The following is a 27,180-nucleotide window of genomic DNA, read 5'->3' on the forward strand; positions in this document are numbered from 1 at the left end:
TGCTACTTCAATAGCAGAATTTAAAAATTGATCATCTGTCAGATATCTGCTGAAACGCGCATAAGTCTGACCACATTCCGTTTTGGATTTCTTTTAGGTCAATGATGCCTTCCTTCATGTGATGCAGCGCAAATCCACGGGCAAGGTGCTCCTGTCCCTCAAGTAAATCCTGACCTGGGTAGATTCCCAAGTCTGATCTCCCTCACCAGTTTTAAAGGGCTCATCCTTAGTGACCCAAGTGCCACGTCTTGGTGTCAGTTCCCTTTGCTTCCGCTTTCTTGGTGCCCATAATCAGTGTGACCACAGAGGTTCTTGCCTAAACTCAACCCTATCTGTGAGCAAAAGGTACTGTGAGTTCCTTGAGAAGTAGGTACTGTGTCTGGATCACCTGCTGACTTCCTATACCTTCTGCTATTCAATTTAATTTATCTGGAATCTTAAATTGTGGGATTAAATGAAGAACATGTTGCCCTGGAAACAACCCCAATGCCCTTTGACGGGTGAATATATAAATATGCACACTTTGCATAGGTATTGTATAATGTGCATACATCAGAATATTTTTAGCCTTAAAGAGGAACATCATTCACAGACATGCTACAATATGTATCAACTTTAAGGCCATTCTACATGAAATAGAACATATTAAAAAAAGAAAATGACATGTGCTCTGTAAGTCCACTTATATCAGATTCTGTCACCCATCAAGTTCAACAAGAGATAAAGGGGAATGGTGGTCACAGGGGCCCCCTTGGAGTATATCCTGGTAAATGTGACACCCCTTTGCGGGGAGATAGGGAGTTACTTAAGTCATGTGGAGTTTCAAGATGGGAAGATGGAAAATCAGTGGAAATGGGTGGCAGTCGTGAATGCCATAACGAACTACTGAAGTATGCACATTCAATTGTTTTAAACAGCTTTCAATGGTAAGTGTTCGGCATGTTTTGCCACAATAAAACTTTTTATAAAATGATATGTTACTATTACTTCTAAGTAAATGGATAGATTCAGGGGAGAGAGCAGCCTGTGTAGAGTGCTGATCTCAGTGGGTGGGAGCCACTGCTCTGTGTACTTTCTGGCCTGCCGGGAGAGACCTACCCATTAGGTACTGAACATTCTGCAGACACCCCTTGATTTATGATGGTTTGATTTGTGATTTCCCCACTATATACTTATATACCTTTTGCATATGTATGTGTGTGGCGTATGTGGTTATTGTGTGTGCATTTATATTCCCATATGTGTGGGCATAGGTATGGGGGGAATGGAAGGCTAAGGTCAATGTCAAGTGTCTTCCTTAATCACTATCCACGTGGTGAAGCAGGGTTTCTCACTGAACCTAGAACAACAGCTTTTAAAGCAGTAGGTGTTGAGTAGACGCCTTACTTGAAATGTTGACTTTTGACCTGCTCTCATGCAAGCCATACACACTGTGTTACAATACGCTTGTTACTTCATGTTGGACAGCAGCTCCTGCAGCTCCCAGGCAGTCCCCTGTGTCCTGTTGCTGAACTATGATGATCTGTAAGTCAGAAGTAGTAAACGCATTTCTAAGTTGTGTGACTTTCAACTTACAGTGGGTTTATCAAGACATGACTTCATTGTAGAAGGAGAAACAGCTAGACGGTTTCTCCCAGGACTCGAATGATAATTATCCAAAAGGAGTGGGTGTGGTGGAGTATAAACTGGTACTCAACGCAACACGTGTGTCCTTTTGTATATTGATTGGGTCCTTTGCCAAGAAATGTGGCAAGAGGTTTTGTTGTATGGTACCTTAGATCACTTAAAAACAGCCATCTTTGGGGGAAGGAGGATGGCTCAGTGGACAAAACCTTTTGGGGGTTTGTGGCTCAGATCCTTATACAGAAACTAGGCATTTGTGGTAGTTGACCTGTAATCCTGGTGCTAGGGAGGTAGAGACCAGTGATTGCTAAAGCTCCAGTTTAGTGAGAGATGCTGCCTCAACATGTAAAGTGGAGAGTTATTGAGGAAGCCATCTGACATTGACATTGGGCTTCCATACTCATGACATATACTACATGTGTACCCCCCCCCCAAGTGAATACAAATGCCACACACACACATATACCACATACGCATGCATATGCAAAAATTGTTTTCACACAAGTTTTGAAAGAACAATGTAAGGATGACTGCTTAAAAGAAACAATTTGAAACCTAGAAAATAACAGGAGGGCCGAGTGGAAAGGATGCTGTGGAAATTTGTCACATGGCTGCTGTGGGTCTACAAGGTACTTCTATAGGCTCTGCCGTGTGTCGCTGTGTGTGGCGTATTCCCACTGGATGGTGCAAGGAAGAGAAGGAAGACGAATCAGAATTGGGGAAGAATGTACATTCTAGCCAGGATTGCCTTTCCATGGAGCATGGCTGACCAGTGAGTGCCATGGACAGCCAAGACTGAATGTCCCCAGCCTGCTAACCTCAGAACAGCCTGGTGGATGGGAGAGGCAGTCGTTAAGGATTTCAGAGTTAGCAGGGATTGGTTAGACCCTCTAATGATCTCTCTGCTGCATCTTCCTGCTGTTGTGAAATGATTTGACTTCAAAGCATCTGACTCATATTTTAGTCATTGTCTGCTGGTTCTACCGTCTGAGCCATTAGAATGAAAAAGGAATCAATATGTCTCCGAGTGACAATGTTTATTCTGTATTCACAGACTTCTCGATTCTTCCTCAGATACTGGCTGCTGCAGAAATCACTCCCATGGCCCTGCCTCTCCTTTCAGCAATGGTCTCCTGGTCCACTTGCACATGTCTCTTTCTCCAAACTGGTGTAAAAGGCTGGGGTGGGGGGTATAGCTCCATGGCAGAGCAATTGCTTGGCACTTGTCAGATCTTGGGTTCAATCCCCAACACTGACTCCCACAAACGGTCAGCAACCAAAGTGAAGTTTTCTGCTCTGAGCCAAGGATTGTTGCTATCTGCTTCCGACAAGTGTGCTCGGTAATATTCCCTCCTATGCACATGTGTGAGGCTAGAAAACAATCTATGATCTATGATAAAGATAACAAATATGTTGTTAACAAGTGAAGGACTAGAGATGTCTTCATCCACTCGCCTAGATTTCATTTTAAAAAGTTTATTAAACTAGGGGAAAAATAGGCTATTCCTTCTTACATTTTCCTTCTAGGATTATATAAGGGAATCAAATAAAAGTGATTTTTTTCAAAGTCCTCTTTGTGCTGGATTCTGATTTTTCCAGTTCTTTTTTATCTCAGAGCATTATTGCTTCGATGCTGGCCTGCATGGGACACACACTGCTTTCTGGAGCTCTCTCATTGCTGGGGAATCAAGTACGAAGTACTGAGCACAGGAAGGACTGTGGTGGACAGAAGCTACAAATCTCGGCAAGGAGATAGCTAAGTAAAGCACAGCAAAAAAACCCAAGCCAGATGTGGTACTCTTGGAAGGCAGAAACAGGATGATCATCCCAAGTTCGAGACCAACCTGGTCTATAGAACGAGACTCTGTGTCAAGCAAACAAAAGAAAACACAACAAAGCTAACCTGGAGTCAGGTGAGGTAAAATGGGGGCAGGGTCGGTGAGCATGGCGAGATGGTTCTAGAAATAGAGACCAGGGCACATATTGGTTTGAAGGCAATTGATGAGGACTTTGACTTTGCGGTAAGAGCAATGGGAGGCCCATGAAGTATTTTAGCAGGAATTGGATGTGATCAGAATAGCCTTTTAGATTTCCACCATCTATTGGGGGGTGGGTGAAGGGAGCAGATCAGGGATGAGTGTAGAGCTGTGCAGGGGCTGAAGGTGAAGGGACTTGTCCTTGGATTGGATATAGGTACAGAATGGAGGAAAACGTGTCAAGGTGACACCAACTTTCTGGACATACATTTCACCATGAAAGAGTTGGGTTTTGGCAACAGAGCGGGGCATAATTAAAGAGACGGAGTTCTTTACATATTGAGATCTCCAAGAGTGTTACGTATCTGCTCTGAAGAGAGGCATGTGGGAGTCTTTTGCCTGTAGGTGGTTGAGATGGTGTGGTTGAGATGGCCCTGTCATGTGAGAAAGGGGGAGTGTGTAGACTCTGAGGACCTTTTGAAGACCCCTGACAGAAGCTGTAGAGGGACAGCTTGGGATTTAAAATGAGTGACAAGCAGTTATAAGGAAGGTTGCTCCATGCAGTGACTGAAGCACCATCTCCTGCAGGGAGGGCCAGGGGCTGGAGCTCTAGCCCCAGCTCTTTGATCTTGGGCTAGACTCATCTTCCCTTTCGCCTGTAAGGATAATGGTATGTATTCTTCTGCATCTTGTGGTTCAGGTGAGGGTCAGAGGAGATGCTGTAGGGAAAGGGCTTTGCAAACTGCCTTGTATCTGTGTGTTTAACTTCACTTCAGAATCAAAGGAAAAGGCATGCCTTTTCAGCATATGTTGAATTGACATGGAGCAAAGGGACTGTTTGATTTTTTTTAAAAAATGTCTCTAAAAAGGCTTTTTACATTGTAGCTGAAGTCATTGTGCCCCTTTATACAGAATAATAGACAAAGTGATGGGGGCTGGTGATTTGATGTACTTCAAAGATACCCAGAGCCAGTCAAGGTCTACAGAAGGACATCTCACTTGATCAAGAGTGCAAAAAGCATATTTTTAAAAAGGAAGGGGTGATAAAAAGAATTAGGGCTCTTCATTCTGGAAAGCCACAGGCTAAGAAAAGAGCATGATTGAAATTTATGAAATAATGAAAATCATAGGATAAAAATATGAACTTATTAAGTCCCAGTGGATAAAACTAAGAAGACAAAATTTTTTTTAAAAATCATTTTAAAGAAATAGTTTTAGGGCAAAGTAAAAATAGTAGTTCTTTTTACCCAGGAATGGTGAGCGCAAAGATCTTATTACTCTCAAAGTTTGCCAGGACTCAAATCAAATCAAAGAGAGATTTACAATATTACAGGTCAGATTCATGGGGGAATCATAAAAGTAACCTAAAATAATGTGGTAAAATTGCCCGTGTCTTGAAGGAAAAAGTCATGGGGATTGGGTGGCCATTAGGCTTCCTGTCTCTGTCTGATTCAAAGAAGGATTCTAAGTGGGCATGCTGAGAATAGCAGGTACAGAGAAAATAAGAGAGCCTACTTGCAAATATGACCTCCCTGACCTTCTGGAGTCACTTCTTAATTTAACTTGGTTTTTTTTTTTTTTTAATTTTCACATGTGTGTGTGCAGGCGTGCATGTGCATGCACAGATGTGCACATGCATGTGAAGACCAGAGGTCAACTGTGGGGGTCCTTTGCGAGCTATCTGCCTTGATTTTTGAGACAGGCTGTCTCTGGGATCTCGGCCCTTCTGATTAGGCTAGACTGGTTGACCAGTGAGCCTATGGACCCACCTGTGTCTGCCTCCTCTGTGACCCTGTGGGGACCCTGGCCCTAGGCCCCATGTCAGGACGGCTCACCCATCACTTCTTACTCCACAGTTTCCTTTTCAGACGACAAACTTTCTGACTTAAGCTCTATCTCCTCTTTTAGAGGTTCTTTTTAAAATGTTAAAAATATCCACAAGGAGAGCCTGCAGTGCTCCCCTTCACTGACCCAGATAGTTTAAGAGCAGGTATTTTAAGAGACTGGCAGCGGCTTCTCATCTGGGGACACAGGCTGGCTTCAGGAGCCAAGGAACTCAATGCAATAATAAAATATTAATCCTATTTCCCGTATGCGAAGCGCTCCTCTTGTGCTCTCTTCTTCCCTAATCCCCCCTTATCCTTCAGGGTAAAGTAGGAGAAGCTCTGGATTTCAGGGCAAGAGTCTCCTGAGTTAAGAGTTACCTGATCTTGGGTGAATCACTTCACACCTGTGAATCTTGGTTTTCCCATCCATAAAACAGAGACGCTAGAGTCTCACAGTGAGGGGGCCAAGGGACATTGCCTAGACAAGTTGGTTGGTAGAGAAGGACCCAAAGAAGTACCAAACTCCAGATAATCCAATTGGATAACCATGGGGTCAATAATCTCTATTTTTGAGCTTCTATATTGGTCTATCTACATAATACAGATGGGTTTTTATTTTAGTCTGATTTTTTGAGACAGGGTCTCTCTGTGGAGCCCTGGCTGGCCTCGAACTCATAGAGACCCACCAGCCTCTGCCTCCAGAGGGCTGGAACTAAGAGACTGAGCCACCATGGCCAGCTGCAGTTGAACTTTTGATATTGGCTGTAATTTGCTCACATTCCCATCTGGTACATAAATTCCTTGCAGGCTGGGGCTGTGCATTTTTTCTTTTTTTTCTATGTCAGTGTTGCAAGAATGGGTACTTAATCCCTGGTAATTGGTTGCTGGAGCCCATTGCCATAACTTTAATTTTTTAATCTTATTTTTAACGATGGTTCTTAAATGCTTTAACTTCTCTTGTAGTCCACCACCAACAGAGGCAGTGGAAAAGAAAGGATAGAGGGGAAGTGGACTTGTTTAGAAAGGTTTTTTTGGAGTTGGCAGTTCAGTTTACAGGTTAGCAGGCAGTGGCAGCTTGATCCACTCACAAACACGTCACCGATATGCCAGCAGTTCAGTTCAGTAGAGTTAGGCTAGCAACAACGGTGACATCACCTAGTAGAGACAGCCTCGGTTCGAGTCAGCAGGAGAGACCAATAGGAACACCAGGAGAAGTTCTTCTGTACCTCCCTCAGGGAAGCAAAGAGACTCACAAGCATTGCACAGCTAGCTGTACCAGCAAGCCAAGCTCTCTCCCTCTGTTGAGTCCTATTTATGCCCTCCAAACGTCACGGGTCCTCCATGCCTTGCCTCTGCACAGGTCTTGCCTTAGCATGGGTCTTGTCTCAGCATGTGTATTCAATCAGCTCAAGTCTGCTGAGTCTGGACAAATGGAGCTCGACGACACAATGTAAAGCAGACTGATACATGCATGTTAGCAAAGAATCATTTATCATGTGTTCTTTCACATGTTTGTTTTAGCAGAACGTCCTCTCTCCTGTGTCTGCTTTAACTAAGCTTTTCTTTATGAGTCTTAGTTTTTTACCTGTGTCCACTTCAAGAAAATACTCTTTCATGTGTTTGCCCCAGCAAAACACCATCCAGCACAACTGACTCTACAAAGAACCCTTAAGTTTCTACTTTACATTGCCCATTTAACTAAACTTGGGATTTGTCCACAACACAGGCCATTTCCTCTGCCTTTAACTCTCCATGTGCACTGACTATGCTCTGCTAATGGGCAGATAGCGGGAGTCCTTTAAGACTCTCATTACCTTGTCAATTCGTGGCTTCACATCAAATATGAGCTCTTTGTGTATTTGAAGATATCGCTGACCTGCCCTGAATGGGAACTTTAAATTGATTCTATGGATGGGTTTTCCCTGAATCGGCCATTCTTTCCCTCAGGCGTGTTTAAGGACCCCTGCTCCCACCCCCATGCTTCCCTTCTAGATCACTCTTTCCTCTGCTTGGCAAAGGAGTCCACTGCTGACCCTCTTCTAGCTGTGGGGGCAGAGAGATTTCACTGTGGCCCTAGGAGCCCGTGTTCTTCTCGTATGAATGATCCTAACTGCCTCTAAGTCATGAACCCTTTGTTGAATTGTTCCATACAAAGAATATGTGGACGTTGTAGGACTCTATAACCTGTGAATATAACATTATTTTGGACATGTATATTTGCATCTATAATCCAGTAAAGATTAGGTATTCTAGGGAAAGAGACGTTTATGCAGTAATGGTTCAGATGTATTCCATAGCCTCATATGTCTGAGTTTGAAGTCCTCAGGGGGCAGCACTGTTTTGTGAGGTTGTGAAACCTCTTTGGATATGGGACCTTGCTAATGGAGATAGGGCCATAGGAACAGATTTTAAGGACAATGGTCCAACCTTGCTTCTGGTCTAGCCTTTTCTGTTTCCCAGTTAGCCACCACTAGAGATGTGAGGGGACCACCTCATGTCCCCACTGCCATAAACACTGCCACCTATGTCTGTGTCAGGTATTTTGTCTCATTGATGAGAAAAGTAATTAATACACACACATGCATGCACATATGCTCATACAGAATGCTCATAGAGCGAAGATTGCCACATGAAGACAGAGACAGAAAGTGGAGTGTTGCAGCCATGAACCAAAAACAGTCAGGATGGTTGGAAGCCAGCCGGCATGGAGAATAGGCAAGGTTAACGTTTGGTTTTGAACTTCTGGCTCTGGAACAATGAGAAAATCAGTTCTTACAGTTTCACGTCTCTGTGTTTATGGTACTTTGTTTATGGAAGCTGTAGGAAATTAACATGCTGCCTAGGATTCTAAATAAAACACAACCATGCTTCACATAACATCCTCCAGCCCACAGTGGACCACAGATGTCAGAGTCGTCCTGTAATATTGGAGCAGAATTGAAAGTTTCTGCCTAGTGACTTTGTGGCCAGGGAATGATCATCATAGTATGACGCGTCACTCACATGCTCGTGGTGATGATGGTTTAAACAAGCCCATTGTGATGTCAGCTGAATAGCGTACAGCATACAACAGTCATACAGGCCAATGACACATGACTGCTTCTGGTTCATGTCAGTCCACCACACGTACTTCTTAGTGTTATGCTAGGATAGAGTTTTCTGTAAACAGTAGGCAGCAGCCTCCTACCAGACATCTCAGGCTTTACCACAACTCTTGATTGCGGCAGAAACCGCAGTGAGTGACTTACACAATGTAGGTTTGAGTGTTTGCTCTTTGGTGTCTGCGTGGTCACTGTCACTTCACAAGGCACATTTCAGGATGTAGCCTTGTCATAAAGTGACATGTGACTGTGTCTACACAAGGGAGAAATACAATTGATTATCCCTGTCTCCAGAAGGGCTATAGTCACAATCCTGCCATGCTTTATTGGTGATCACCTAAGTAAAAGACTTCAAGCCTCTGATTCCTACACAATTCTGTGTGTATCTTCTGTGTATGTATTGGGCATGTGTGGTTTATGCACTGGTGTATGTGTGTATATACATGTAGAGGCCAGAGACTAACATCCTGTGTCTTCTTTGATTGCTCTCTTCCTTAATTTTTAAAGGTTTATTTATTTTATTTTATGTGTATGAGTATTTTGCCAGCATCTATGGATGTGCACAATGTGTGCCTGGTGTCTGTGGAGGTCAGAGGAAGTACCTGGTTCTCTGGAATAGAGTTTCAGATGGTTGTGAGCCATCATGTGGATGCTGGGAATGGAAGCTGGGTCCTCTGTAAGTAAGCATTTCAACTGCTGAGCCGTCTCCAGCCCTGTCCACCTTTCCTTTCTTTTTTCTCTTTTTTTCCTCCCCCTCTCCCTCCCTTCTCTCCCTCCCTCCTTTCCCCTCCCTATTCTCTCTCTTTCTTTCTTTTTTTGAGACATATCCTCACATTGACCTCACTATCCAGCTATGCTGACCAGCTAGCAAGTGTCAGCCTGTATCTTTCCTTCCCAGCCAACTCTGCTGGGGCTCTCAGATCTCCAACCTGCTTAGTTCCTAGTCATCTTTTCTCCCACCCACACTGTCGTACTCACACATTTGTGACACACACACACTGTCACATTCACATACTGCCATACTCACATACTGTTACACTCACACTGTTATACTCACACGGGTCACACTCACACACTGTTGTACACACTCTGACATCATACACCATGACACTCACACACTGTGACACTCACACACTGTCATACTCACACCATTGCAGTCATACACAGTCACACTCATACACTGTCACAGTCTCATATTGTTATACTGTAACACTCATACACTGTCACACTCAGACACTATCACACTGTTACACTCACACATGGTCACACACACTGTCATACACACTGTGACACTCACACACTATGACATTCATACACTTTGACACTCACACACTGTCACATTCACATACTGTCACACTCACACACTATGACACACACTATGACACTCATACACTGTCATATACATTGTGACACACACACTGTCACAGTCATGCACTGTCACACACTGTGACACTTACACACTATGACACACACTGTCATAATCACACACTGTCACACACATTGTTACACTCACACACTGTCACACTCACATACTCTCACACTCACACACTGTCACACACATACTGTCACAATCACACACCGTCATACACACTGTCACATTCATACTGTTACACACACACACTGTGACACTCACACACTGTCACAGTCATGTACTGTCACACATACTGTTAAACTCTATCACACTCACACACTGTTATACTCACACACTGTCACACACTGTGACACACACTGTACACTCACACTATCACACTCACAATCACACACACTGTTACACTCACATACTGTCACACACATTATTATACTTGTACACTGTCACACTCACACACTGTTGCACTCGTGCACTGTCGCAGTCACACATTGTCACAATCATACTCTAGAGATGACCCAGAGCTCCAGCTGATCCTCTCTCTGCACCTACGTCGCTGTCCCATTCTTTGAGGGGCTGCTTTACAACTTGTGGCTACCAAACAACTCCCTCTGCTGTCTCTGGGCTTCTCACTCCACCATGGTGATAACTCCACGCCATTTCCAGACATTTGCACTCACTGTCACTCTCTGTGGACACTTCCACCCATTCATCACCATGGAAACCCCTCACGGGCTACATCTCCCCTAGGAGAAGTATTCTCTGAGGCTTTTACCCAAGGGAGGCTGGCAACCCCGCCCTGGCCGTGGCTCTTCTGACTCTTCCTCACAGTCTTTTAACACTCTCATCATCTGACATTCGATGATCATTTTTACTCATTTACTTTTTTGTAGTCGGGGTTCCTATCTCCTTCTATAGCGAATAGGTTCTGCAAGGGCTTCCCATCGGTCTGCCTGGTTCATCTCTCCAGGCTCAATACCAGCACAGTGCCTGGCACACAAAAAGACTTCAGGGAGCCCGTGGAAAACAGGGGAACGAATCTATGAGCTGTAGTTTTGAGCTGTTAGCTAGAAGTCATTGAGGTTTCCAGTTCTTGATCTTTACTGGACCTGGATTTGAAATCTGGTTCTCTGCTGGCTAGCTGTGGGACTTTGAACCAAGCACTTAGCTTCTGAGTGAAGATCGTGTTTTCTTTTCTCACCTGTCATAGAGAAGACAGACAACACAGCACTGCTGGATTGATGACATAAACCTGTATAGAAAATATAGCACAGAGCTGTCCACACTAAACATTAGATAAACACTAAGTAACCTAATACTATGTGACAGGCATGAGCCACAGACGGCAACAGGTTTCTGAGTGTTTTGCCTGAAGTTACTCAAGTATATTTCACAGTACCTCTTGGGGTGGCTATTGTTAACCCCATTTAATAGATAAGAAAACTGAGGCTCAGAGAGACCCAGTGATTTAGTTAAATGGAATTGGAGAGTGGTAGTCAGAGTCAGGCACCCTGCCTAGTCACATGTCTTCACAGCTACACAGGGCCACCACACTTGCTGCCTCGACTCTAAACCTGGGCTTCTCACATACCATTGCTCCCAGGGAGGTCAGGACTTTTATTCACCACTTGCCTCAGTGTCATGGATAAATGTGAGAATTTTTAATACATTATAAACTAGGAACTTACACTAGGGGATAGAGTTTAGAGTTCTTTTTGAGGAGAAATGTTTATTTTTATTTTCTGTTGTGAGTTTTATTTCAGACTGCTCAAGATGCTGGCAAACACATGGGCAAGCAGCACACTCCAAAAACATCGGCTATAGCATTTCCGTCTTTACTCAGTTGTTTAGCAATAAGCGGATAGATTGAATAACTTCTTCAATTCCTCTGAGGTATCCGAGCCAGGGAATGCAGGGCCATTAATGTCTGGGTACATCTTTGCTGCATGTATATTTCCATGGGTATTTACTTGTATCATACATGTTATTCAGTTGAGTGGTTATTAACAAAATAAGAGATAGTTGATTGCAAGACAAGATGCAAATATAAGTCAGATTTAAGTATTCTCTGCATAAATCTAAGGAAGTGTTTTTTGCATACAAAGCGAGAATGTGCATGTGACAGCCAGTTTTGGTCGGGAATTGCTAGATCTTAATTTAGCAATGCCTCCACCAGGCGTTTCTTTGATTAATGAGTGATATGTGAGGGCCCACATCACAGGGCAGTGCCATACCTGCACAGTAACATTCGCTTTTAATAATAAAAGCAAATATGGCTTGATCTCAGATCTCGAGGCCCTGAGTTTTACTGTATGGACTTGGGCACATTATTTAACCTCTCTGAACCTTCAGTTCTTTCCATCTAGAATGATAGGACACCTTAGTGGATAAATGTCACCCCCAAATTCATGTGTTAACAATCCTGACATCCTACGTGGTGACCTTAGCAGCAGGGGCATGATCAGGACTTGAGGGTAAAGGTTTCATGAATGAGATTCATGTGCTTTTAAAGGGGGAAAGGAGGGAGCCTTTATCATCCCACCATTCCAACATGTATTAAGTTATGGTTTAGACAACCAACTAGAGGAAAGTGTGCTTCATAAAACACAGACACACACACACACACACACACACACACACACACACACACCAAATCTGCTGGTGTCTTCACCCTGGCCTTCCCAGTCTCCATAACTAGATAAAAATAAATTTTTGTTTATAAGCCAGTCAGCTAGGGTTATTTTTAGGATTTTAAAAAGAAGTAAATCACTACTGTGAATAATTGTTTATTATTTAGTTTTACATAAGACAAACATATTTATATTTCTTTCTGATTACTTAGTTTTTCATAGGGAAAAATAAGAAATTTACTTTCAAATATAGAGAGTAAAATAAAAGTCACCTGAAATATCACTACTTAAAATACCTTTTTGTTGTTTTTTGATGTTGTTTGCTTTTTTTAAGACAACATTTTGCTATGTATCCCAGGGTAGCTTTCAACTCTGGGTCCTCCTACCTCTGCTAGAAAGACAGTTGTGTGGTCACCACATCTCACACTTATTTGGGTTATTTTTGTAGTTGAAAGTAACAGAACATTAAAAAAAACCTTACATTATAAATTTTTATTATAAAAGACTTGTAATAAATATGAATATCACACACCAAAATTAACTAGATGCAAAGTATGTGCAACCTAATGAGTGTCTGTACGGGCTAGGATAGGCACCCAGGATGGGCAGAAGCTGTGATGATTTCTATCAGACTCTACACTTTTAGTATGGAGTTTATTTTTATGCAACCAAAGGAAAAAAATCCACGACAGAATTAGAACTAGAAAAAAAGTTATATCTATGGCCTTCCCAGTCTCCATAACTAGAAAAAATAAATTTCTGTTTATAAGTCAGTCAGCTAGGGTTATTTTTAGGAATAAAAAAAGAGTAAGCTACTACTGTGAATAAGTTATATTCTCTTTCATAATGGACACTAGTTTTTTTAAAAAAATAAATCTTAGAAGAAATCTATAACTCATCAATTTTCCTGAAGCTGCAGCTCTTCCTTATGCAGGTCTGCCTTTTCTGGTCCAGCCAATACACGCATGTGACATGTGCCTTCTGAGTCACACATATGTTTACTTGATATATCGGATACATGGCCTTATGGTGATTGAACATCTTGAATTTTCTAAACTTTCCACATTAGAAATTTGTTATTCATTTAATTTTGTCTATCCACATACTTCCTTTGACTTATCGATCAATTTTTCTCATAAATATATTTTGATCATGTTTTTCTGCTTCCTCAATTCCTCCCCACTTAAAAAAAAAGGTTTATTTATTTATATGAGTACAGTGTTGCATACCACTTCTGGTGTCAGAAACACCAGAAGAGGGCATCAGATCTCATTACAGATGGTTGCGAGCCACCATGTGAGTGCTGGGAATTGAACTCAGGACCTCTGGGAGAGCAGTCAATGCTCTTAACCACTGAGCCATCTCTCCAGCCTTCCAGTTTGGTTTCATTAAAAAAAAGGGGGGGGGGACTCTCTCCTGTGTTCTAGTTGTGAAACATTTGTTTGTTATTTGGTTATTTATCAGTAAGAACTTACATTATTCAGTTTCTTGCTGTTGGAATAGAGGACGGCTTGGTTCATGGCCTGCCAAACATCATTTTGAAACAGGCATTTCCATAAATGATTCTGCAGCCATCCCTGGCAGCATTATTTGAAGTAGTCCGGGCTGAACACCGCTTCCAGCATTATCCCTGTGTCAGCCTGTGGTCTGGGGTTCCTTTTTCATTCCTCAGAGCAGGAGGATATAGCTTGCTTCTGATAAACTCCTTTCTGAAGGGGAGGGTTGTAGAGCTCAGGACTAGATCAGTGTTTTTCATTCTTCCTGGTGTGGCTTGTCTGTCCCAGAAAAGTCTCAGAAGGTCTTTAGCGTTTGTGAGTGTGTCTGGAACGAGAAAGAACCCACAAACACGACTGCTAGCGCCCCTCCCCACCCCCAAGCCTACTTAAGATTCAGCAAAAGATTCAGAAGCATAAGGGTTCCGGCAAGCTACCACTTGCCAATGGTTTTCACTTAATAAAAACACCGTTATTATTTTTTCTTTTCCAATTACCTAAATAGTTTCCCCTGAGGGAGCAGAATTGATACACACTTAAAACTATACAGTAAAAGAAAAATCGTCTAGAATCCCACTGCTTTAAGGTATCTAGTTAGCACTTCATGAACGGACATTCTTTTAAGCACACACACTACTCACAAAGAGACTATTTTATAGAAACAGGACATATTAGATGCCATTTCGCTGGAGCCTTTGAAAAAGTAGCTTCCGTTTTGCCAATGCTTTCCCAGAGGAAGGAAATATTAGCAGCTGCCACCACACACCTTTTATGACCTTTTTCAATGTAGGTGCACATAACTGATATGTAATTTTTACATAATCGTACATAATCGTATATGTGTGTAACACAGAAAAAGGGATGATACAATTTTTCCATGTCACAACTCAGAAAATGCCATATATTAATGGGGTCAGCTCTGAAATGTTCGTTATTATTAGACTTGCCTTACAACATAGTCGTAGTAATTTACTCAATCATGTCCCTATTTTTAAGCCAAAAACTTTTCAATATTTTGCCATTCTAAACTCATTGATTTTTTTTTTTTAAATATGAGTTACCATTAATCCTGATACAGTTTTGAGGTGGACCGCTTACTAAGTTGCTGTCATGATTGCTAAGAAAGCCAGTGTGATGTTTAGTGTCTTCTGGAATTTCCATGGGGGTATTCAGAGGGCTGCGTGGTTGCCCTCTGTTCTTTGAAGTTGTGCCCCTTTTAGTGGGACCGTCTCAATGAGGTGATCAGATCATGTTTCCAGCCTCAGGAGCTGCTACTAAATTATTCCGTGGGGAAACTGTTGCTGAAGCAGAAATGTTCCGTGTGGCTGACGTGGCACGGCAGCTTGCAGTGTCTGCCAGCTGTGAGTAACAGCAGGCTGTCAGGATGGGATGTAGCAGAAGCCGCTCCAGCAGCTCCTGATTTTGGAGCAAAGATGTAAGTACTTATTTTCACCGCTAACAACTTCTCCCAAACCAAAGCCAAGCGGAAGAAAACTAAGAGGAAATGCGATTTTCACTAGAGACCCTTCTAACAGATTCAGTTGAAAAGCATTTAGCTTGAACCAGAGAAGACAGGCGTTCAGGCCAGCACATGGTTTCATCAGAACGAAGAACTTGACAGGCTCCCGTTTGAAAAAACAAAAAAAAAACAAAACAAAACAAAAAAAAAAAACAAACCAAAAACCCTCAAGTTCAATGGTGGCTAAGGCTGGTTTAGACCCTCACTCTGTACTGCATATCCTGGCAGGGACCTTCCCTTGTTGGATGGAATGCGTGGCTAATGTGCATGTAATTTCAACTTTCATAGGAATTTAGGCAAGTTTGATTATGGCGAGATGAAAGGAGTCTTGGCAATTACAGTGTTTGGGGAGAAGATGGAGCCTGTTAAATATTTTAAGGAGGATTCGAGCTGGTTAAGGCCGACTTAGAGACAGTGTGGAAACTTCTGCTCTCAGGCTATACAGATGACTAGGGGCATGGTGCCTGCCAACGGTGACAAATGAGGACTTGGCACAGAGCAGTGAGCAAGCGGTGGCTGTGAGGCTTCTGTTCCTAAGGTTTATATCCTGAAGTTGAGTCCAGAGTTCCCGGTGTTTACAGCGTTCCTAAACCATGTGTTTACAGGTTGGTGATTTTTTCCTTTCCTTTTCTTTCCTTTCCTTTCCTTTCCTTTCCTTTCCTTTCCTTTCCTTTCCTTTCCTTTCCTTTCCTTTCCCTTTCCTTTCCTTCCTTCCTTCCCCTCCCTCCCTTCCTCCCTCTCTCCCTTCCCTCTCCCTCCTCCTCCTCCTCTTCCTCCTCCTTCTCCTCCTTCTTCCTCTCTCTCTCTCTCCCTCTCCCTCTCCCTCTCCCTCTCCCTCTCTCTCTCTCTCTCTCTCTCTCTCCCTCTCTCTCTCTCTCTCTCTCTCTCTCTCTCTCTGTCTGTCTCTCTCTCCTCTCTCTGCTTACCAGCTTTGCAGGAAACCTCAAAAGGGACTACCTGTTGTCTACACGGAGCGTAGTTAATGTATTGGCCAACAGATATTTTTAATTCCCACCTCTCTGCTGGGAAAACCTAGGCAAACAAGGGGGAAGAAGTGGTGGCCCCTGTGGAATTTGCAGCTCAGTTGGAAAAACAGATGTTAGGAGAGGAGGAATGACCACTGGGCTGGGAGAAGAGAGATCTGGGTCCTGGCACAAGTCCTGGTGAACCATATGGCATTCTGGGCTGCGGCTTATGTGCTGCGAAGTGACTACACTGGGATAGATGAGCTCCTCAGTGACTGATTCCTCACCTAGTGTGAGTTTCTCACTTGCCGAACAGTTTCTCACACAGCTCTGGATTTTATCCACAGCTAGAAGGGTGGATATTTTCCTTATGAATGCATCTCACCCATCACCAATTAGGACACTGTGATATTCTGGAACAGTCTGGAAAGATCCTCCTAGAGGGGGCCAACTCGAAGTATGCTATTGTTAGGAACAAGCTTTGCTTTCAAGAGAAAGGCCTGAGCAGTAGTGATTCCATTACGCCTCATCTTAGATGTCGGGGTGTCGATTTTCAGGTGGCTGGTGCTTGGAATAAGAGCCTTTACTACTGATGACTTTTGAGGGACAGAGGGACAAAATGAAAATTCTTAAGATGGCCTGAACAAAATTTGACTGAGTCAAACCAAACCAAACTAAACCAAACCAAACCAAACCAAACCAAACCAAACCAAACCAAACCAAACCAAACCAAACCAAACCAAAAACTGCCTGTGGCTTCAACTAGAATACAGAATACCTGACATTAGTGACTGTGGGGGTTTCCTGGCTTCCAGAAACTCACCACCATAGATCAACTGATTACACTGGAAATTAGGGGAAATTCATAAGACGTTTAAGTAGAAATGATAGGTGAAATACATTTCTTTAACGTAATTATTACACACATATTTTCCCCCATCAACCTTGCCTAGCCTAGCTCACAAAACTATCTACACAGGTCTGCATACATCTCTTGTTGTCTGTACTTTTGCATTTATTGTGGTTCTTCATGGGTTTTGGTTGTCTGTTGTTGTTTGAGACAAGGCCTTACATGGCTCAGGCCCGCCTGCAACTTACTGTATGATCTAGGCTGGCCTTGAACTCCTTACACTCCTACTTTAGACTCTCGAGTGCTGGGTCTATAGGTACTTGATACTACACCAAGCTAAAGTGTCCTTTTGACTCGGACAAGTCCCTCCCCAGGGACTACCATGTCCATCTCTCAGTCCTTTATTTATCTGCTCCTTCAGCCTCTCCTTTCATTGGTTTTCCATTTTGAGTTAAAAACTCACGTGCCTTCCATTTTACATCATCTCACTGATCATCAAACCAGCCAATGAAAATGCACCGCCCCTTCCCAGCATCTGCTCTCTTCTCTCCATCCCGATCTTCCCAACAACCCCATGTAATTGAGTTGATACAGTCTCAAATTTGTACAGGACTCTCTCCCTTTCTCCTTATGTTTGGTGTAGGATCTCATGTAGCCCAGGTCACTCCTGAGTTACTCTGGAGTAAGGCTCACTTACTGGCCTTCCTGCAGACCTCTCCCTCCATACTGTTCTGAACCTGTGTTCTCAGTGTAATCAACTCTTCTTTCTTCCCTTCTCACCTAAACTGTTATTTTGAAGCCTGTGTTCACCTTTGACAGTCTCATTTATAGCTGTGATTTTAATTATGACGTGGGTGTTGATACTGCCTAAATTAAAGCACACGGAATCTTCAGGGGAAACAAGGAGCACCACAAACAGATGAACATCATCCACCTCAAACTCATGTCTTCTCAGACTTCTCTTAGGAGCTCCTCCTGACTCATTTTACTGCCTCGGACTCCTCCAGCAAGCATTCCCAAAGGCAACTAAACTCCCCATGGCCCAGCATGCTTCTCCCAGTAACATTCTTGATTAGGACATCAGTATTCACAGTCACCAATCCAGGACTATATAAATCCAACCTCCAGATCCTGCTTATTCTGCCTCCTTACTCTCTCTTGAATCTGACGCCCATGCCTAGATCAATCTTCCTTTCCACCAGTCCCTTAGTTTGTCCTGATTTAAGGAGGGCATTACTGATTGACTTTGAAGCCTCACCTTGCCTGTTGTATAGAATTCTGGAACCATTCCTTCCACAAAATGTCAGAATTACTTTATTTGCCTGACCACCTAATGTTATAAAGGTATGAGAGAGAATTGTGTTTTACTTTGTAATCCTGATGCTTACAACATCATAAGGCACAAAGCCGCTACTTAATAGACTATTATCGAGTGGATGGATGGGGGAGCAGATGGCTACCTGCTCCACCCATATTGGCGTCATGCTATCCCAGCTAACCTAGTGGGAGGTGTATTTGTTTCTTCTTCAGTGGTTTCAGGATAACTTCTGTAGGTTGGAGACATCACCATCTCCAAGGTCCAGTTCAGAATGATATGTCCTTGGACATGTGCTGGATGTTGAATTAGTCTCTGTGGTTAGGGAGATATAAAATTCTTATATTTATGCTTGCATATTTGTGCCCACTCTTAGATAAAAAGATAGGCTATGTCTCATATGTGGTATATAAGTTAAGAACAGACAGGGAGGTTTTTTTTTTAAAGGAAAACTGATGAATTATTGTCAGAAATGACAGGATGTTGGGCAGGCAGAAAGAGCACATATGTTTTTTAAGTAAAGAACCCCAGGTCTTAGCTATGAGTTGGCAGCACATGCTTTTAATCCCGGCACTCAGCAGGCAAAGGCAGTTGGAGGACAGCCTTGTCTATGAAGTGGGAGTGAGTTCCTGGACAGCCAAGGCTACAAAGAGAAATGCTGTCTCAAAAACAAACAAACAAACAAAGAAACAAACAAAACACTCAAAACAAAACAACAACAAAATTAAAACACCCCAGCAAAACCAAACCCCTTAAAAATGAAAACAAAACAACAAACACAAACCAAAACCAGGTCTTAGGAGAGGTGGGGCTACCTGCCTTTCTCCAAAGCTGACTGAGGCAGCTAGGATGGGCTCAGCCGTCTTAACTGGCAGTGCTGCTCTTTATGTCCTAGGCTCTCAAACCACCAAGCCTATGAGCCACAGCACTGACCATGGCTGCTGTGTGCCCTAGACCTTCCTTTGCTCAAGAGTCTTTTTCCAGTGTGTTCCCTTCTTTTCAGAGCACACTGCTCTCTGTCACCTGCTTCCAGGATCATGCGCCCTGATCTTGCAGGTCTCAGTTGCAGCTGCTTTTCTTTTGAGAAGCTTTCTTTGACTGGGTGTGGCACCTTCATAATGGATTTCTCTTGCTTCATACTCTCATGTCCCACACAAGTCATTGTAACTAGTTTGTCTGTGTCTCCATTAGATAGATGTCTTGGCTAGTGTTATGTCAACTTGACACAAGCTACAGTCCTCAGAGGGGAGAGAGCCTCAGTACAGAAAATGCCTCTGTAAGATCCAGCTGTAAGACATTTTCTTAATTAGTGATGGATGGGGGAGGGCCCAGCCCTTTGTGGGTAGTACTGTCCCTGGGCTGGTGGTCCTGGGTTCTATAAGAAATGCTGAGTAAAGCCACGAGGAGCAAGCCAGTAAGAAGCACCCCTCACCTCCTGGGCACTGCCTCAGCTTCGGCCTCCAGGTTCCTGTCCTATTTGAGTTCCTGTCCTGACTTCTTTCAATGATGGACTATGATGTGGAAGTATAAGTCAAATAAACACTTCCTTCCCCAGACAGCTTTTGGTCATGGTGTTTTATTATAGCAACAGAACCCCTCAGACATAAGTAAACTCCAAGAGTGCAGGTAGTAAGTTTACCTTGTTCTCTGTATGTGACCTAACTTGGCATGTAATAGGCACGCATTCCCTAGTTATTAGGTAAGAACATGAACTGTGGATTCTTTCTATACAGTTTTGGGACTTACCTTCTTCACTGTAGGAGTTATGGAGAATCAGCTTCTATGGGAGAAAAATAATTTTATTTCGATTAACAAATGAAATGATATTTGTGTAAAATAATTACTTGTTGAATGAAAGAACTACTTTTTTTTTTCATTCTCCATAGATGAGTTAGACCACAGTTGGAGTCAGTTAATGATATCATGTATTTGATGAATAACATCCGGTTCAGCAGGAGGACACGATGTCTTTCATGCCACGAGGAATACAAAGTGTATCCTTAGTGTTAAAGAAAACAGTGGTAGCAATCTTGTAGAGAAACAGAAGCAATGTCAGGAAGGGTAGTGTTCGCTCAGCGCGTGGAGAATCTGCAGCAGCCATTTATAAGCTGTCCCCAGCAAACAACAAGCCTGGGCAACTGTGCTGTGATGGCTGCAGACATGCGTGCTCAGAAAATAACACTCTATCGTCTTGACACGCCCTTCGATGTCCTCGAGAACTGAAGTTTGAACTTTGTTTTCTGGCAGCGTAAGTGGTTCCTACAGAAATCGCCCTAATGTGCTAAATTCAGCACCAGAGCAGCTCTCCTGGGGAGCAGCTCTATCTGCAGGCACTAATTCCAGACCGAGAGAACAAGGGACATAAGTGCCACTGAGACACGTGTATGCATTCACCGACTATTTCTGTACATGAACGGTGGGCAGAGGAGTGGAACACCAGAGAGTGGAATGGAACTTTGTTGGCTGACAAATTGGATGAGGAGAAAATACAGAAATGAATCTTGGAGGTCTTATTTTTATCATTGAATAGCTGTCTACCTACCTACCAATCTATCATTAGGCTGAATGAGCCTATTTATACAGGCTTGATGACTTTGAAGGTTGTAATCATTGTATTCACATGAAACGAGTTTTTACATAATTGCGGTTTTTTGTGTTGAATATATTCCATGCCTATTGCTAAGCACTGTGCTTTCTTTTTTTCTTTTTCTTTTTTTGGACATAAACATCGGGCTAGAAATCCTCTGATTGATTTGCTGTGAAGTTCTTCATTTGGTGACTAATGCAGATGTACCGGATGAGCCTGGCAAAATCTCTGACCCTTTCTGGTCTTCTCTATTGTTTCTCACATGAACAGTCCCACGGATGCCACTAGAGGATGAAGTAAGAAGGCATGGGCGGGTACTTCTGGGGAAGACAAGATATGGTACCAAGGGGTTATTATGATGAGAGAAAGGGCAGAACGACTATTGGAAATAGTTAACTCCGGGTTAGATTATCAGTCAATAATAAAGTAAAACTGTGAAAAGTTCATTATGAATAAAAGAGAAAAGCTAAATAAAAAAGACACTCTAAACAGTTCAGAAAGCAATTCTAGCATTTTGGGGGGAAAGGAGCTGAGGAAAGCAATAGTAAGAATTTTGTATTTCAGGAAATCATGAAGATTATTTTGGGTTTATCCTAAGATGTCACTGAGTAAGACTTAAACTTTAAACATGCACTTCTTTAAAAAATGAGATTTGAGTGTCATACTGCCAGCTTATAAGTCATTCCATTGGTGCAAAATGATGAACTTATTAAAAAAAATCTTTTATTAAATTGGTTCTTTGACAGTTTCAGATATATGCGTGTGTATGTGCGCGCGAACACACATACACACACACACACACACACACACACACACACCATTCTAATTACTGCCACTCTCCCCTCTTTATTCTGTCTCCCTCTTATTTCCTATCTCTAATGATCCCCTCCCCTCTATACGTTTCTTTTCCACATTTACATCTTTTGGTTTTGTTCCCTACTGAGTTTAACCAGGGCCGTATGTGTGGCTACATGTTTAGAGTTTCTCACTGGAATCTGATGGAGTCATTATCGTTAGATACACAACTGATGGCTTTTCTTCAGAATCCATCAGGAGGCATAGAGCCTCGAGGGTCCCTCCCTGATCCATAGTTGACTATTGACAGGTTGAATCTTTTTTTTCCCCATCTTACTAATACAGTATTTGTTTGTCTTCTCTCTGTGAAACCCTGAGTCAAGCACTTTCCCCAGACTTCTTGGTAGGGCTCGGGAAAAGGAACACATAGGGCAGAGGAGACACAGAAGAACCATGGGAGGTGGAGGTGGACACGGCTGCTTCACAAGGTGAAGAGGATGAGGAAGGCCACCATTAGGCAAGAGAGCCCCATGGCCTCAGAAAGGACAAAGCCTAGAATCGTGTAGGAGAAGAGTTGCTGCTTCAGAGAAGGGTCCTTGGCATAGTCAATGATGAGATGCCCCAAAACAGTCCCAATCCCTGCCCCAGAGCCAGCCACCCCAACTGTAGCAGCCCCAGATCCAATGAACTTGGCAGCTGTGTCGATGTCCCTTGAAATGATGCTGGTTTGGAAGCTTTGGCTAGGCATAAGGTCAGAGGCAGCCGGACCACCAAGCTGCTGAGGCCCTCATCTGTTGGCATCTATGGTCACTTCAACTCTGAGGAAGACAGAGGACATCTCGGCAGCTGAGAGTTGCTCCTGATCAGGGAGCAGGTAGAGACGAACTTGGGGCAGGCATACATTTTCAGGGGTGAGGAGCCAAGGCAGGAGAGCTGCTCCCAGGGTAGAGACAGGTTGAATCTTATGCAGGCATATTGCAGGCAGCTGTGGTTGCTGGGAGGTCAAGATTGCATTGGTTATGTTATTCCCAGAAGAAACATTTCTCTGCCTTTCCCCTTATCTTTTGACTATTTTATTTTTTTCCATCCCTTCCTTTTCCTCCTTTTCTGAGCCTTAAGAGTGTGTAGTGTAAATGTCTTCTTTAGGGCCGAGCACTCAACCATCCTGTGTTTTCTGCACCTTGAGCAGCCTTGAGTTTCTGTATTTACCACCATTCATTGGAAAGAGAAACTTCTCTGATTAAGGCTGAAAATAGCACTTGTCTGTGAGTATAGACATAAATATTTAGAAAGCAGTTAGGCACCGTATCAATTTAGCTAAACAGTAGTGGCAAGTTCCCCTTCCCCATATCCAAGACCTCTTCAGTCATGGGTTTTTAAATCAGGCTTACAGTACCAGGCATGCATTTCTCCTTCGGGCCCCCAAACCAAGTTAAGTGATGGTTACCCCCATAACAATCATAGCACCATTGTGCCAATAGGCACATCTTGCTTGGCTAGGTATTATAATTCACAGAGTTTTCATCTGGGTAAGACCACTGTTCTCTTTTCTTGCTCCACCTCTTGAAGCCTGCACTATGTAACTTCCTGAACTATGAAAACCAGCCAGCATGGAGGAAGCTTTCAGCCCAGTTCCAGCTCAAATCTTTCCATCTTTCCATCAAGACATGTGATTTCTTCAGCGATAGGATCTTATCAATTAGTTCTGATGGGCAACCAAAAGGAATGACAAGAGCTTGTATTGTTTTGGGAGACCTCATAAGGAGGTACACCTGCCATTGGGATTTGGTTAAGTGACTAACGATGGCTTTTAGGTTCAGGATCCAGCTCGAAGGCTGACCATCCTTAAAACTATATGTTAAAATTGGTTTACAAATAGTAGGTTTCCATACGGCTTTTCCATATACTCTTCAGTTTGGTCGACCCCTCCTCTTCTTCTCTCTTCTTCCTTCTCCATCTCTGTTTTAGCAACCCCTCCCTCTTTGTTTTCATATTGCCTATTTTCTGTTCCTCACCATCCTTTGAGGTGGCCCTTGACACAGTCACCCTTTTCTAGTTTCCTGGCCTCTACAAGGAAAGCACACAGATCCTAAAGTTAGGATTCATGCACAAGAGAGAACATGTAGAGTTTGTTTTTCTGGGTCCTGGGTTACCTCACTCCAGTACCATCCATTCACTTGCAGTTTCATTTTTAGTCACAGCTATGAAAATTCCTCTGTATAAATGTATCGCCATTTCATTATTCATTCATCTGTTGACCGACATCTAGGCTGATTTTCTTTTCTGACTGTTGTGAATAGACAGGCAACAACTACATTTGAATGAGTGTCTCTGTAGTAAGATATAGAGTCCTTTGAGTATGTGTCTATGAGATGTATGGTGGGCCTTGTAGGTCTGTTTCTAGCTCTTTGAGCACCCTCCAGACTGATTTGCACAGTAGCTGTGCCCCGTTCCCACTCCCATCAATAGTGAGTGAGGTTCCCTGTTTCCCCACATTCTTTCTAGCAATGACAACTTGAGTTCATGATGGCAGTCATTGTCATTGGAGTGAGAGGGAATCTTATTGATCGATCAATTCGTTGCTAATGATGTTGAATGCCTTTAAAAGTCTTATTAGCCATTTGTATTTCTTTTTAAAAAATATCTGTTTACGACTATGGCACATTCTTCAATTATCCTTGTTTGTTTGTTTCCTTTTTTTAGGGCTCTTATTCTGGATATCAGTCCACTGTTGGAGGTACAGTTGGCAAGGACTTTCTTCCATCCTGTGAGGCTGCCTCTTCACTTCACAGCTTCTTTCGCTCTATAAAAGTTTTAAAAATTAAAAAAAAATCACTTTACAGTGTGTGTGTGTGTGTGTGTGTGTGTGTGTGTGTGTGTACCACAGTGATTGTGTAGTGGTCAGAGGACAACTTGTGGGAGTCAGTTCTTTCCTTCTGCCCTGTCTGGGGACTGAACTCAGATCATTATGCCTCACGGTGTGCACCTTGGCCCACTTGGCCATGTCTTGCTGGCGCTGTAGAAGCTTTGCAACATCATGAGGTCTCATCTGTCAATTGTTGGCTGCTGCACTCTTTTAATAACAACTTTTGCTGAACACTTACGATAGTGATAGTTATTTCTCTAAGTGCTTCTAGCAAGGGGAGTCTAACTTTTTAACAGTTGCCACACACTGGGTTAATCACCACTCTTGGGCTCAAGTGGCTTGTGGTCAATAGCTTGGCCACACCTGTTAGACCTTATCTTTGTTTATTGAAATATTAGTTAAACCTTGGGTCTATGCCACAAACAGTGCTTTCTCTCCCTTAGCCTCCCATGGTATTACAAGGGTATCTGGAACAAGATACAGTATCCTTGAACAAGGCTACTTTGCCTGGGATGTTAAGTTACTTGTCTCACAGTTTGAAGAGCTCCCTGCTATGAGGCCCAACCAAGTATCATCTATGTGTATAGCTTAGGTTGTCACATCTTTATGGAATATATAAAGAACCTGGACAAAAGGCAAACATTTATTCCAAATTCATCCTCATACTTAACAAGCACTTCCTTCAGCACTTATCCACATGGTATTTCATTTCATTCACGTAACAGCCCTTTAAAGTAGCATTTTAAAGATTTCATTTTCAAGATGAAGGATCTGGAACATTGTAACAATTGAGTGATTCCCCTCCCCCCAAAATGTACATGTCTGGGAAGTAACTGAGTGAAACAATTAGAGCTTAGTTTCAATTCCCCCTTTTGAAAGATTTATGTGCATATGAACATGTGTGTTTGTCTCTGTGTGTGCATGCTTGCAACCTACCCTTGTGTGCAAGGGCCCATGGAGGCTAGAAAAGTATGCCGGATGTACTGAAGTTGAGGATGATTGTGAGCTGCTCAACAAGGGTGCTAGCAGCTAAATTCCAGTCCTCTTTAAGTGGCCTGAGTTACTGGGCCATCTCTCTAGTCCCATCAACCTCCAATTCTTTGGAACTTTGATACTCTCCACAAAGATTAAGAGGGGAAATTTGATGAACGAGGTTAGGGCTGTGTGATTTGGAGAAGGCTGCTGACTGCATGGTGGGCACTCCCTGTCTTAGAACAACTGAGATGGGATTCTGAGACACATTTGTGTGACATCCATTAGGAAGGGCATCTGAGCTTTAGAATATTGGTGTCCTCTTCTGTGAGGTCCTGGAGGACCTCCTTTCCTCAGAGAAGAAATACCACGTGTTCCGGGAAAACCAAAACAGCCCTAGACTTTAAGACTCTTCAAACATGGTTAGTGAGTTGGTGCACTGCAGCGGCTGAGTGCTCAAGGTCTTATACAATACAGAATTTTTATCCAGCAATTGAGAGCTTTAGGTCTGTAAATGAAAGAACTTTATATCAGTGGGGGCCTTGGCATGAGCCTCACTGGCACCGTCATGGCTTCACCTGCAGGGCTGGATTCCTTCCAGAGGCTCTTTCCAGCTCATTGGCTCTGTGTGTCTGAATGTCTGCTGTTGTTCAGAATATGTCTCTCAGACTTCCCCACTGAGTGGCAGGGCATGACTCAGTCTGGGGGTGCAGAATATGTATCTGTTTATCTGACTCATAGCCAATGTGGAATATTTTTTTTTGACATCTCATGCTTGTCTAAAAAAAAAATCACTGCAAATTTAAACTTCCCTTCAAAATGTTTATATTGATGTTAAATTAAAATTTCTATTGAAAATAGCTTATAAAAGAAAATGAGTGCTTCGCACTCATCCTATGGCATCCTGCCCTGTTCCTGGAGCGACCAGCCTCCTGTGCAGGTAGCACCGGACCACACTTCTTAAAGTCGTGAATGCTGATAGTCTCACCTTAATCCATTCACTTTTCCCCCTGTGTAGCCAAGTGATACTGTTTCTCTGTTTCCTCTAAGTCCTGGATCAATGCAGGCACTACATTAAGTGTCAAGGAGGATTTGTTGATTTCACAGCAGTAATGAATATTCAATCTCTTACTGGTGATGTGTGTAGAATACTTTGTGGGGACATTTTCTAGCACATCTAGAGAAATAGCAATTATTAACACCTATTGTGCATTTACTATATTTAAATTATTTGTAGGTTTTAGATCTGATTTTTTTTAATCTTCATCATAATTCTGTAAGGTAGGGTTCTGTGAT

General features: G+C 42.9%; 2 protein-coding genes and 1 pseudogene across 18 annotated transcripts in view; 2 read left to right on the forward strand and 1 right to left on the reverse strand.

The window, feature by feature from the left end:
* Nucleotides 1-24,888, forward strand: part of Cryzl2 (crystallin zeta like 2) — a 64,112-nt gene extending 39,224 nt beyond the window's left edge. For 9 of the 11 annotated variants that reach the window (XM_039090480.2, XM_039090474.2, XM_039090476.2 and 6 more), the window contains one exon: nt 98-973. In XM_039090480.2, coding sequence (XP_038946408.1) covers nt 98-166 — 69 coding nt within the window. In that variant the 3' untranslated portion in view covers nt 167-973. Of the gene's footprint in view, nt 1-97; nt 15,451-21,401; nt 21,548-24,749 lie in introns of those variants that run through there. The other 2 variants (XR_005492221.2, NM_001401440.1) reach the window with 2 other exon arrangements.
* The window catches only part of Sec16b (SEC16 homolog B, endoplasmic reticulum export factor), a 53,956-nt gene continuing 48,183 nt past the window's right edge, over nt 21,408-27,180 (forward strand). For 3 of the 7 annotated variants that reach the window (XM_063272652.1, XM_063272658.1, XM_063272660.1), the window contains exon 1: nt 21,408-21,547. The gene's annotated coding sequence lies outside the window, so the exon portion shown is untranslated. Of the gene's footprint in view, nt 21,548-24,749; nt 24,784-27,180 lie in introns of all 7 variants that reach the window. The other 4 variants (XM_063272653.1, XM_063272654.1, XM_063272655.1 and 1 more) reach the window with 3 other exon arrangements.
* LOC134481516 (ATP synthase F(0) complex subunit C2, mitochondrial-like) lies at nt 21,992-24,758 on the reverse strand (annotated as a pseudogene).

The sequence above is a fragment of the Rattus norvegicus genome, chromosome 13 (assembly GCF_036323735.1).
Source record: "Rattus norvegicus strain BN/NHsdMcwi chromosome 13, GRCr8, whole genome shotgun sequence".
NCBI lineage: Eukaryota > Metazoa > Chordata > Mammalia > Rodentia > Muridae > Rattus > Rattus norvegicus.